General features: G+C 43.4%; 1 protein-coding gene across 13 annotated transcripts in view; it reads left to right on the top strand.

Moving 5' to 3' along the window:
- Positions 1-14,094, top strand: part of LOC105832605 (xin actin-binding repeat-containing protein 2) — a 70,583-nt gene that overhangs the window by 27,386 nt on the left and 29,103 nt on the right. For all 13 annotated transcript variants that reach the window (XM_036295391.1, XM_012673709.3, XM_012673710.3 and 10 more), the window contains one exon: positions 10,473-12,211. In XM_036295391.1, the coding sequence (XP_036151284.1) occupies positions 10,505-12,211 (1,707 nt within the window). In that variant the 5' untranslated portion in view covers positions 10,473-10,504. The remainder of the gene's footprint in view (positions 1-10,472; positions 12,212-14,094) is intronic.

Raw genomic sequence — 14,094 nt, 5'->3', positions numbered from 1 at the left:
TATAATTACACGGAGAAAATTTTATAGTAAAGATTACTTAAACAGTAAACGCGGAACAAGAAAATAATTATGAAAATTTTCATTATGTTTTTCATAAAATTATTGTAACATTTATACTACTTATAGTATAATTGAAATTTTTTCTTACGATTTGTAGCTGCTATTGTACATAGTAATTTTTCCTATGAAATTTTTTCCGTGTAGTAGACTACAAATGAAAGTTTCGTTAAAACTCTTATAAAACGAAACGAATCGTTCAGAAAATGGGCGTCTTGAGGTTCTTAGCGAATAGGAACGAGAAAAGATGACTCGTACAGGGCAGACACTCGAGCAAGTAAGATACCCCGTTGAAATTTAATTAAATTTCGTTCGCGGCAGGTATTGCGTTCGTGTCGGTCGGTGATGTAGCCGGTTTCAAATTTTGCAACACGCTTCTTTCCGCTTCTCGGAGCGAAAACGCATGTCGCGAGATAATGCGCGAGCGCGTGGTGCAACGCATGCTTGCACGTCGGCTATGTGAAATGCAGCTGTAATGTACAACACGTGGCGCGGCGCGAACCTCCTCGCGATCCCGAAGGAAGCCGATATTTTTCCAAGTCATTCCCCGAGTTGATCCGTGAATCCATTAGGCACTCCCGAGCCATTCGGATTGTGACACGGTGATTTTAAGGACGATGAGACGCTCCAGCCTTTCTGGTTCTTTTCCTTTAAACGCAAGAGTGTTTCGGAGAATTGAATGTCCCTCAGGAAGTCTGAATACTGAAGTCTTTAGTTTCTGTTTAACTTTGAGGAAAAACTTCTTGCTCAAACTGTTTAATTATTTCAAAGTAGGACATTTATGCACATAATCCAATCTCTGTGTTCTCACACTTGGAGCTCCAGATATGGTGTCGATGGAGAACACTAGACCAGTGTTTCTTGTTAGTCGAATGATTTGTCTGCGCGCGAATCGAGCGCAGTAACGCGTGCGCGCGCGCGTCTTTTCTCTCGCATTTTTCTTCCGCTTACAGTATTGTTCGCGCCAGTTCGCGAACATCCGGTCGAGAGAAAGAGAGAGAGAGAGAGAGAGAAAGAGAAAGAGAGAACTGACGCGCCCGACTGCTTCCGGTGACCTTGGCGTCCCGGCGGCGTAGCGACGCTCATTCTCGCGCCGGCTTACTGAGAAAGCGAAGCGGGCGAGACTCTCATTCATTGTCCGCGCGATACGCGACCGGCGGTAATTGACGCGCGCGCGCGGGGACCCTCTTCGCTCGGTCATCTTCATTCGTTCCGCGGAATGCCGTGGATGCCGATTCCCCGAGCGGTCGTTCAACTCGCCGCGCGCGCAACTCGGCTCGCGGATCACCACCGGCTCTCCCCATCTCGTACCCGCTCGGATCGCTCCGCGGAAAAGCCCGGCGCTGGTGCGAGCGCACGCCGGCGCGACGCGACGCGTCTCTCCAAAAAAGCGTCCCACATAACGAGAAATGCAGCCGGAGTGTCTGATTACCGCATGACGCTCCGTCATCAAAGAAATGTGTTACATTGTAGTCAGAGCGATAATAATTTTATAATAATGTTGGCGAAAAACTAAATAGGACATTGTCGCATGTTGACCGGCTAGAAAGTTTTTGATTAGAAGAAAAGATTTTTAATTGTCATTTTAATTGAAATATTTAATAGGAAATGTGTTTTGTTCTTATAAATCAAAATGTACCCAACAAAACTATTTAGTTAGTATGAATAAATATTTTTCTCATTTACATGTATTTTATTGTCTTTTATTTTTCTAGTAATATATTCTTTAACAGGGTGATTATTCTAAATACTTTTGTGTGCATTTTGTGTGATTCGTAGGAATAAAACATTTTTTCTAGAGTTTTAAAGTGTGAATTTTTGTTTTTGTTTTTTATTTAAAACGAAATGTATAGCACAGAAAACGACAAGTGTTTACTTATTCTATTGTCGCTTTTGATTTTATTAAGAACGCTTGCCAGTCGCGTCGCATTACTTTGTTTGAAATGAAAATCGTTACGAAGTCTATTTTGCAAGTTAATCTTGCGAGTCCAATAAAATGCAGATGCTGCAATATTTTTCACGAAATATACACACCAATTGTGCTCAGCCGAAAACAACAGGCCCTATAGAGATTGACACTGTTTGACTTCGCATACTTCTTTTTATTAGCTTCTGATCGAGAAATAAATTAATGCGCCCTCGAATGCACCAATAAATGCAACCGAAGACACAACATTTCTTTTTTTTTTAATTCGCTACGACATGTATAAAATATATCTGGTTTAAAAATTATGACGCCCCAGACCTGACATTAATATTTTACTCTCTGTACTCGGGTGCATATATTCCAAACAATAATTTTATCATTTTTATATATCATTAGTTTTATTATCGTGTACATTCTACCGGGAATGCCGGGGCAATCGATTTATGAGATTTCAATCGAGCGAAACTGCGCGTATCGCGGTTTCTGCACGCGACCCGCGCGCGATTTCGCGGTCGATGAGCCACGGGAGTACGACCGTCAATTTCGCGGCTATTTTCGAAACAAAGCGGTTCACGATCGACAGCTGCGAACGGAGCAGAGAACATGGCACCCGGTCTACACACACTCCAGCTCGTTCAGAAAAGATTCGCGGCGCGCTGCCGCTCCATTCTCATTACGCGTCCCGCGTTCGTAATACGTGCGATGGGCGGGAGCGAGTAAATGCCGTGCGCACCGACTTGCGTGCCGCATTTACTGCCGCACGGTGTCTGCCAACTCAATTGTCGGACAATGCGTCGTTTGCATCGAAAAGTCCGCGCTTCCTGGTTATACGCGAGCGACACGCCAGCGGAATCGCGCGCGCGACGCGATTTTATATTATTAATTGTTGCGAATTAAACGAACCGCGCGGTCGCGGCCTTACCCGACGCCTTACCTCGCCGAGACACCGTTAAACGCCGTTATAAATCTCAGATTTAGAGGAAGCAACGCCGCCGAGCGATCATAGCCGAGGCGACGAAGCGGCGCGATATCTGATTAATGCAGCTGCATTCCTAGCGCGCAGCGCTAACCATCGTAAAATTGTAAAGGAGAAACTTTATATATTATAAAACTGTACGAAGCTTTACGAAATTAACAATATTTCGGCAACGACGAGATTTTCGGGAAGGATAACGCGTCCGTGTATTTCGCCCTTGAGGGAAATTAATTTTTTCTTTAGTACCTCTCGTTAATTCTTCCGGAGGATAAACGAGTTTTATGACACGTAGATAATTGAGCAAACGTTTTTTAATTAAATTTGCAAATGGGACCGCAAAAGTTTGTAATTTTATTGGTCCATAAGAACACATCCGTCGTAAAAGTTTTTGCCTACAAAAATATTCCGGCGCCCGAGACTTCTAGCGCGCGACCGTAGAAATTTGTTGTTTCTCAATCCAGGGAGACTTCGGATTTGCACCTGCGAACGATAAAGACCGAGGTCGGCTCGCGAATCATTTATATTTGCCAGCTAAGGATTCGTAGAGCCGTATATCAATGCCGCGTTCTTTGTCGATCCCGACAACGTCGAGAGAGGCCGCATCCCATTTTTACGTTCTTACTCCACTCGAATCGGCTACACCTCGTGAAACGTTTCCACCTAAATATTTGTGCGCTCCAAAAATACTCGAGAGGGTTATAATCGCGGGCGAACCTCAAAACAACCGTTCTCGTCTACTTTTCTTCAAAACCGTCGCGTTCTCGCGAGGAACAGTGGTAATAATTAAAATTTTCATAAAAATTTGACAGTTTATTTTATTTAAATGTACAATTGAATATGATATTAAAAAAAAAGAAGATAAAAATGTCGCTCTGGGTGCACAGCCTGCAGAAATGTGCTGCGCACGCATACGTTGATCGAAATAGAAATTGCGGAAGGCGACGGAACGGCGACGGATTTAATGCGAGGCCGGAAACTGCGCGATCATGTGTCGCCACCCGGCACCGTTTGCCGTCTCTATTTTCAATTCGCGATCGGCTCGCGGATCGATCGGATTGCAGTCCTTGACATAGAATCGCGCCTCGTTATAATCCATTTCTCACAAAGTCTTCCGTTACAGGAGACATTCTCCCTTCCGAGACGATATAACACATTGGAATCGCGCCAGCGCGAATGCCATTTTCGTTGCGGATAAAAATATTATTCGGCGAAATAATCGCGCGAAATTCCCCGAACAGCAAGATAGATTCAAGCTTTAAATACGTGCCGAGACGAAAGAAAAAGATTTTTTTTTTCTGCGAGGTAACGCGCTTAAGACACGAGGAACCCTCGCTCGCGTTCGCGTTTCTCGCAGGCGGAAAAGGGGCGCGAAGGGAGGGCAGGTTGCAGAGGAAATGACGAAGAAGAGGAAAAAGAAGAAAGAGGGTAAAGGATCGTGTAAGTAGGGAAGACCGGATAAGTGTGTATACGCGAGCGGTAAAAGTGCATCGGCCGCATTTAATTTCGGCTTTCCATGCGCCGAAAATATTCGCGCAGCATAGCTTAACGGCTAACAGAGATTCCTTGCGGCGGCAATCTGCCGGTGTCGGTTACCTAATTATAGTTGCACATAGAAATCTGTAAGGGGACACCGCACGCACATCCGCGACAGAAAGGGAGCGAGAAAGAGGGAGAGAGGAAAGAGAGACGGGGACCGCGCCTTATGCATTCGGCTTGTGTAATGAAAGCGCACATCATGTGAGACACGCGGAAGGCCGCCCCCGTGCGTGCGTACGCCGCGTTTCCACGGATTTATTTTTCGGCGACAATTTAAGACCATGACAGGGAAAAAGTAATATGAAGTATAATGGGGGACGGAGGGTTCTTGACAAAGGTATTCTTGAAATGTCAATAATCTGTGTGTGTGTGTGTGTGTGTAAATTATTTTTTATTTTTTTATTTATTTGATTACATATTTTAAATTGTAAGTATTAATACAGTTGACAAAGTGTTAAATTTTAAGTATAATATATTGTATGTCTCATACCTACAGGTCCATTCAAATCTCTGTGTTAATATAATACAGATTTAGAAATAACTATAATATATATATTATGTGAAAAAGTGTAATACTTTAACAGAATTGGGAATGAAATAATGAAAATATATTTCTTTGGTAAAACAGCATTTGTATGTTGACACATACATTAGTTTGTTATTTATTTTCGAATTTACATTTACATTGCAGCTGTTGTTATTGCAAATATTCAAAATATTTTACTAATTAATTTATCGAAGCGTACATTCTGGTTTAATTCGAGAAATCGAAAGCAATTGAATAAGGAAATGCGCAGGTAGCTCAGTCATTTGGTGATCTGCGTGTTTTAATTTGACACGGATATGTAAAACAGCACAGGCTCGTCGGAGATCGAATCATTCACGCGCAAAGTTATCCCGGGATAAAACGCCATCGAGATGAAGGCCTATCACGATCAATCCAGACGGAGAAGCGCCTGCATTATTCATCAGTTTCTGGACGAAGCGGAGGAGTAGAATTTACATTATTGATTACGGCCGGAAAGCTATTACATCCTTGTAAGTCGCGCGGGGGTTGCAGTCATCTGACACGACGATGATTCCTCGCGCGGGCAGAACGCCACATCGTGCGCTCGTTAAATCACATCGCTCACATTATTAATCGCCGCCGTTTTCACCTAACACCTTGCGTGATCTCCGCCGAGTTAGTGGATTTATATGACTGATAATGAGACAAGCCTTGCGACTCGTCTCGTTCGCGAATGAAGAGATTGCATCTCTGGGTCCTGCTTGTCGTCCGCCGAGTGAGATGTGGAAATTAATTGGAAATACAAACAGTTGTCGTTTTCGCGCTAATTCGAGAGAGATCTCAAAACCAATTAGCTCTCAAGGTGCTCTCCATTCGAGCCTTCTTGCGAGAGTACATTAATTAGAAAACGTTTTCAGCCGCAAACTCCGAAAGTTATCGCGGACTCGCTCATTATCTCATTGACCGCGTTCGGTATTTGCGCGCGCGGGCTCTCTCGGTACCGTTCGAGAATTTAATTCCGCAGCAGGCGCACGGTGGCTCGCAGAGGCAGGTGTACGAACGGTGGGTGTTCTTTCTTATACGAACGCGTTTCCAACGCCACGCACGCCGCGAAATCGGTATGCGCGGAGGTATGCACTTAGCGGAGCGCGGCGCGCTCCTGCATAATGCGGCTGCAACTGCGTTTTCAACCGACAGCCACGAAAAGGGACAATCGTCGTCCTCGCGATGCATCCATCAGCCCGTGTCGATCCTCGAGCGCGAAGCGCGAGATTCGACGCGAGATTTAGTCTTCGTTCGGACCATCGTGACACCGCCTTAACGACACCGCAGGCATTTTTCTTGATGGAACTTAATTGCGTTAAACAAGGCTCTATTTATTACGGTAATTCGCAATTGTTGTGCGGATGCACCCGTTGTCTCTATCTCACCGTAAAACGCGCACGTCGTGGGCTCTGGACTTCCACGAGAGATATATATACTCACAACCACATCATTCGATCGCGTGATCAATTATCTTTTATTATTAGCGTGACGTTACACAAAGCTCTTACAATTTTTATGTGTACGGTGTATCCAAGTTGCAATTAAAATGGACTAGGAACTCTCGAAACGTGCAATTAAATCTTCCCTAGTACGACGTTGAAATGCGGTAATTTTTCTTCAATATTTGGTCGATTTTTTAAAACAGTTTACCAATCAATTCCATCCTTGAGTAAAATTAATAATTGAGTTTTGGTCCCGAGCGTTGACCATCGCGAGACCTTCCATCCACATTTTTCTCTCGCATTTTTCTCTCTTTCTTCTGTCTTGCCTCTTGGGGTTTTTTTCTTGCCTTCTTAAACCCTGCTTATTTTCATCTTACGATTCGCTCTGGCGATCACCCGAGTTTCACTTTTCTGCGACTTGAAGGAGGGTTACGATTCGACCTTACAGCGCGGCAGGGTGCATATTGTGCGCACCTGTCGTTTGACCTAAGAATGAAAAAATTCTCTCGGCTCATTGCCCCTCTGTCTCTTTCTCTCTCTTTCTCTCTCTTCTTTCTCTTTCTTCTCCGCTCCCATAACACTCACTCTCGTCCGCTCGCCGCATTTGGGCAGAAACATTTTCCGAGGACGAGTACGATGCGCGTCTTTGAATCGCGGTAGTGTGTCATTCTAAAAATAGAGAGGGAAGCTAAGACATGAGAGAAGGAGAGGTGGTAGGACGAGAGGAGAAGTTGAAGGAGAGAAGAGAAACGAGAGAAGAGAGCAAGATGAGGAAGGTGATGAAGGGAGAGAGAGGGAAAGCGTACCTCCATAGTCTCGGTCGTGAACCCGAGGAACGACCTCGGTGAAACGTCGGGTAAAGAGAAACGAGCAAGAGAGAGAGAGAGAGAGAGCAAGTTAGACGAGAAGTTAAGAGGAGGAGGAGGAAAGACAAGATAGAATCGCGGGAGAAACGACGCGGACGGGGAGAGAGATTAAATTAAACAGCGCGAAAGGGAACTCAAAGGGCGATACTGCGAACACGAAACCAGTACGTTCCAGCGGCCTTAAAAATTTTACTCGCGATTTCGGATATCGCGTCGTCACGAAAACGGAGAGAAAGAAATCATAAGGAAGTCTGCTCGCGCGCGGCAAAGACGCGCGAGATCGCTCATCACTTTCTAATTTTAAACCCTCCGTATCTCGTCAGTTTACGATGGCATCGAACCGGCCACCGTGGCCCTCTCTGTTTATAAACTCTTAAACCGGGGATACGTGTATGTACGCGCCGCTGGAATTTGTCAAATTAACGAAGGAAGTCACGCCGCCCCGAGCGGCGAGAACGAACATGCAAGAGGACACGTTCATTAAAGTCAAATGACGTAAATGAATTGAGACGCGAAGCGCCATATTTTTGCGTTAGGATTGTTTACCATTTTCAGTTTGCGAGATATGAATTAACACGGATAATTTTTCAATCACGAGCCAAGGAGAAAATTTCAAATAGAAATTGAAACCTTTGTCTCATTTGTTTGTCTTTAATTTGTCTCTCAATGTAATCTCGATTTGACTGTCGAAACGAAAATTTAACGGTGACATGTAAAAACGGTTATAAATAACAATTTCTTGCTTGTCTCAGAGTATTCTTCAGCAATTTTGGATTTCATATTTTGAATGTGCATTCCGTCGCAGAAGCTTAAACGCGCGACGTTGCGGAATGGCTAATAATAGGAGGGGTTGGCTTGCCGGCCAACAACGTCGGCCGGCAGTCGCGACCGAGTCCTACAGAGGCATAACTTCCGTTAATATCACGACGGACTTGGTGCTCCTTGGTGCCCGCACATCCGCGTATGAGAATATTAAGACGGCGCGCATTCCTTTGCGACGGTTTCCGCGATTTCGTAAGCGGGACTGGAGGCTCTCGAAAGCACAGCACGCGCACGAGATGTAGCGTACTAAATGTAGTAATGAACCTCCGAGAATATGATGCTCCAGAATATGATGCTATTATTAAGGAGAAAATTGTTGTTTAATATTTGCAAAACAGTATGAATTACAAATATTCTTAGAAAACTTATTTAAAAAACTTGATGTCCATAATAAATTATAATATAGAATATAAGATTTCTTTTTTATATCCATTGTGTTAACACAGATTACAGTGTTAATACAAATTACAAACTTTCTAATTACACCAGAATATAAATGTTTGATGACTGATTCTGAAAAGAGTTCGAAATTGAACCACAATAAATTCTAATTTATTTTATGTAATAATAAATGTTTGAAATTTTAAGAACAAAAAGAAGAACTTTTAATACAAGTTTTATGCAATGAAATTAACAAGCCAATGATTGTTAATATTACACAATGGGAGTTAGAATTAACAAACTTGAAAAATTTTATTTATTTTGTTGAACTATACACGTTCAAAATGTATCACTTTATCCTTAAATTTAACCTTAATTCTTACATATACGATTTATCTTTTAATTTATTGTTTGGTTTTTCATATAAATTTAATTAACGTGGACAAACGAGATAAAGAAGTATGCAAGCATTTACGCTGCAGTTATATTGCTCTTCTTTTCCGAATAATGTATCCCCGTAACTCTAACAATGTGTATCGTCGCCCGAGGAATTAATCGTATCAAAATGTCGCGGTAACAAATTTCGCCGAGCATTATTGCGACCGGGCAGAAGTTGCCTAACAGGCACTTGTATATCCGTTCGGCCGTGATCTTGCACGACCACTCGCTCGGGCTTTATTTTGCATAACCATAAACCGACGCTACTTTGCCGAGTGGCAGATGGTTTGCCATACGGGTACCTGAAGAGCTTTCCTTGCACGCCGATACGGCGAAAGTCAAGTGTGTGCAGGTCGAAGATATTACATTCATATGCTCACGTCATATGTCGAATGATGAGAAAATGAATTATATTGAGATATATTAAATATCACCGCATCGCGATTATGCTGTTACCAACGATTACGAGAAATGATTAGGAGAAAATCACGAAAAAGAATATCTAAATATAAAAATATGAATTGAGATGAAACCGCGATATAGCACAATTAAAATTAATATAAGAGCTAATAAATCATATAATAGATTCTTGTTTTATATACATTTTTTAAACTGTGTCGGTTGATTAAACAATTTCTTAAGTAAATATCACATAATATCACAACATGCAATTGAAAATTAATTTAATAGTATTGATCCTGATAAGTATTTCTAATCATGTTAATAAATAGCTTGAAAACTATTGCAAAAAGCTTAAGATTAACGAAAAATATTATTATTTAAATATAAAAGTTTTTATCTTGGAAATTTAAGTGGCCTCATAAAATTTCGGCCTTTATACGGTTGACTTTGAAAGTAATGTAGATACGTGTAATTTGTTTTTCACAAGAATACGGATGTGTCGTGTATTTTTATGTTTCAATAAGATGAAAACATCGTTCTATCGAAATAAACGTCGCTTTTATTACATCGATTAAAACGTTAATTTATTTTATTACGTCTCTTAAAACGTTAATTTGACACGCAGCTTCTTACATTTTTTCGCTCCGCGGTAGCATCTCGAGGAATTTTTATTTCGTCTCGCACTTTCTAGCTCGAAATTACATATAGGAAAACCGGTTGCTTATAAGTGTTATTTATCGATCCTACATTTCGCGTTCCCGTTGCCCAGTTTCATCTCTCCGTATTAATACATAATCATCTATAAATTCATATGTTCTTTTTATGCGTGCGAGAAAGGGAAAAGAGGTTGAGAAAGAAAGACAGAGAAGGCTTATTTTCTTATTATTTTAATATACTTCTTATAAAGATATTAAGATTAAAATCTAAGAGAAATTATAGTGGGATTACTCCGCATTAACATTTTCTATGAGGTACCCTGATTCGCAACTTAGTGCCGCTTAATTATACGTTTATAAAAGATCTTAATCTCCTTGACCATTTTAAAATCTAACACGATCGGAACTCGTTCCAGGTGTCCACGGTGTGATCGCACGAGGGACCACGATGGCGGAGGTGGCGACAAAGAAATCGATCAATGTAGTAAGTAACAAGAAGAGCGAAGTGTGCGGTGTTCAGTCTAACAACGGTTTGATTGATTTGGATGGTCTAACCGCGAGTAACACCCAACTAATCTCGTTGTGCGACGACGACGACGACGATCTCGTACTCACGAACAATACGCGTAACGAGCTCGAGAGCGACGACAAGAGTCTGCAGGAGCTGATAGAGAGCGAGCTGGCGCTGAGGATCTGCTCGAGCAAGAACGACGCCGAGGCCGTCGAGGAGACCGAGAACGTCGTCGCCCAGCCGGAAACGATCAAGAGGATCGTTCTCGATCGCCGACAGGATCCCGTCGACATTAACACAGAGTTCATAGCGGCCGAGAGCGAGCACTATTCGCTGATTGAGGAACCGTACGGCCACCGGAACGGCCACGCGTGTTCGTACGTCGACGTGAAACCGGAACCGGTGCGCTTCCACGACGAGGAGGAGGATCAGGCGTTCATCGAGCAGCCGGAACCCGGCGCGGCGCCGGTGGTCATTCAGAAAACGAACGAGGGCGACGATCAGGAGTCGAGCCGCGACGAAGCGACTGTCGACGTCGGCAACGATAGCGAGGAGTGTCGGACGGTCAGTAAGGAAACCGTAGTGCCTCCCACGGACGATCCGGACAGTGTCGATACGAACGATCTCGTAGACGGGTCGAGTTCCCAGTCTTTTCCGATTCCAGTGAGTTGCCCGGTGGACAAATACCAACGGGAGGAGGAACTGATACAGAAGATGCCGGACGACGTGGATCTCCTTCGCGGCATCGACGTCGAGCAGGAAAGGAGGAGCGCGGACGTCGACATTCCGGACACCTGGACCGAACAGGCGCCACTTTTGGGAGGTCAGCAGCAGGCCGATCAGTTCCCCGACAACTTTGACGTCACGCAGGATCGAGCCCTCGAAGGGCAGAAATGCTCACCGACGAATGAAGAGTCTTCCACGAACAAACGTATCGAACATACGCTTAACGATTCCTACGGAGATATTCGTGCCGAGGAGATCCCAGCGTCGCTGATCCGCCAGGACAAGTCGTCACCCTCCGAAACGCTCGAAGAGGCCGACTCGAAGCTGGAGGACACCTCTCGTCTCTCCGACGACGGCGTTAGCCCGTCCGAGATGTCCGCGGAGACGGCCAGCACGCAGGAGTTCCTCGACACGGAACGTCGCGTGCTGAACGAGGAGGCGACCGAACAGGAGGCCGCGCCGCGGATCGTGGTGGACTCGTCGGAGGCCGCCGAGTCGCAGGCAACGCCGGAATCGATTCCGGAGAACGAATTGTCACCGGAGTGTCCCGTCGTAGGGGGAGACCTGGTGCAAAACCCGGCGGACGAGTCCTCGAGCGAACTCTCGGCGTCGGACTCGACCTTCATCGAAAAAACCGAGGTCCTCGTGTCGGACACGAACGTGACGATCCTGCCGGAGACGAGGCGGCTCGTCGCCGGGCAGCAGATCGGAAATCTCGACTCCTGGACCACGGTCGAGGAGGCCACGAGATCGGCCTCCGACGGGGTCGAGGAGCAACGGAGGGACACGCCGGTTAACGACGCGACGAGGGACGATAATGAGAAACGGCAAGACGATTGTCTCGCACCCTCGTCTCCCCGCGCGCCCCTGGCCACTCCGGACGAGACGGAGACGAGCGATGTTTCTAACGCCTGTGACGTAAGTGTGCTTTTTTCGTGAACTAATAACTCGACGCCGAAGCGCTGGAGCGACGAAGGCTCGAAGGGACAATGACGGGGTCTCGTCTGCGCATCTAAATCGAAACCTCGCACTCGCAACTATTTTCACGGTAAAATTTATTAATATGTCACTGCCGTAAACTCTGCGGCGATGACGTGTATAATATTTCTCACGGGTATAAAACGTTGAGAAGAATCACAGCCTCGAATGAGGTCGCGAGCACTTTCCTTCGAGCCACCGTCGCCGTCGCATTCGTTCGTACAGGTAGGAGTAATAACTGTTTTTACAATTCTCACAGTGATCATTAATTGCCTGATTTGCTCCATTTTTTTTTTATCGGCGTCAAAGCGAGTGTGACAGTTGCAGCGCCCTTAAAAATTAATCGCTGTTTCTTGTGTGGTGTATCGCTTATTATTAGAACTGCCGTTCAAATCCTACGCGTATAATTCCGCTCGTTGTAACGCTCTGACTTTACACACAATTCAGATTATATAATTTATGCGCCTCGGTATCGATGGGGTTGCGTCGCGTGTGGTGCGCTCGTGTGACGTAAAGCCGCAAATGTTCGGCGTGGAATGTTCGCGTCTCCCGGGTACGCGAATCATATTCCGCACGTTGCGCAAGAGAAATACAAGCGCCATAACTTAACAGCGTTCAGGTTGTTGCTTGTGCGTCGGATAATTCCTGCGAGCGCATTGTGGATCTCCGATCCTCCTAGCAATTTCTGCAAGACTAATTGCGCCATCGCTCTCCAGTGTAACTCCTACGCATGTTTTTACACGTTGGGGCGATTAATCGCATTTGTTCTTTTTTTTTTTTTTCGACAGCCGCGGACCTTCAGGTAAGGGATCCCCGCGAATGCCCCCGGGTACTCGCATAATTCGCGCCAGTATCGATGTGCGCCAAGTTTAGCAAATTTATGTTTCTGTTACTATTTATAGCAGCGCAAGGAATTCGCTAAAGGAATAACGTCGTCGATTTATTCAATTCGAACTTTCGAACTCTCACCACATAAGATACTTGAACCATTTAATTTTTCCTGTTTATTTATTTTATCTATTATAAAATTTTCTATTTGTAGGAATATATTTTGAAATAAATGGAAAATAAAATTCACGTAAAGACCTAGAGTTTTTTAAAGATCGAAAGATTAATTAAAGACTAAATTAAAGATAGTTGTGATGCTTAAGAGCACAATAAACCGTAAGAGAATTAAATATAATTTAACTTTAAATTCAATTAAAAATTAAATATAACAGTACAATAAACCTTAAGAGATTCTATTTTTGTGATTAACGATTATTTTAAAAGTAATTTAGAAGATAATATTCAATGTTTTTTTTAGTTTCAATATATTTTTTTGCAGGCCTTATTATATATACGTAAAATAAAATTTAATGTCAGAATTTACAAAATTTATTTCTTGTATATTTATAAATATTTTATATGAAATATATATTTTTTATTTTGTGAATGATTGATATAAAGATTTTTTTCTTACTTAATTTATTTCAAAATATATCCTACAAATAGAAAGATTTAAAATCTTTTAAATTCTGAACTTACTTAGTGTTGCGTTTTATTTAGTTTAGGTTATTTCTCTACTTCGAATAATCAGAAATAAATACAACACGGATTAATCATTAATTCTCTTTATCTTTACAATTGTTCTATTTAAGTTTACATATAGTGTTTCTGCAAAATCTCAACATCGACGTTATTCGACGCGCCTTTCGTAACAATTCATTACACGCAAAACGCAAATGTGTATTATCTACCTTTATCTCCTCGATATCCTCGAAAGTACACCCTTCTACGATCAGTAGCGCGTGACGATCACTCACGCCACAAATCTCATGCAA

Source organism: Monomorium pharaonis, chromosome 1 (assembly GCF_013373865.1).
Source record: "Monomorium pharaonis isolate MP-MQ-018 chromosome 1, ASM1337386v2, whole genome shotgun sequence".
Classification (NCBI taxonomy): Eukaryota; Metazoa; Arthropoda; class Insecta; order Hymenoptera; family Formicidae; genus Monomorium; species Monomorium pharaonis.
This window is presented reverse-complemented; position numbering and strand designations above follow the sequence as displayed.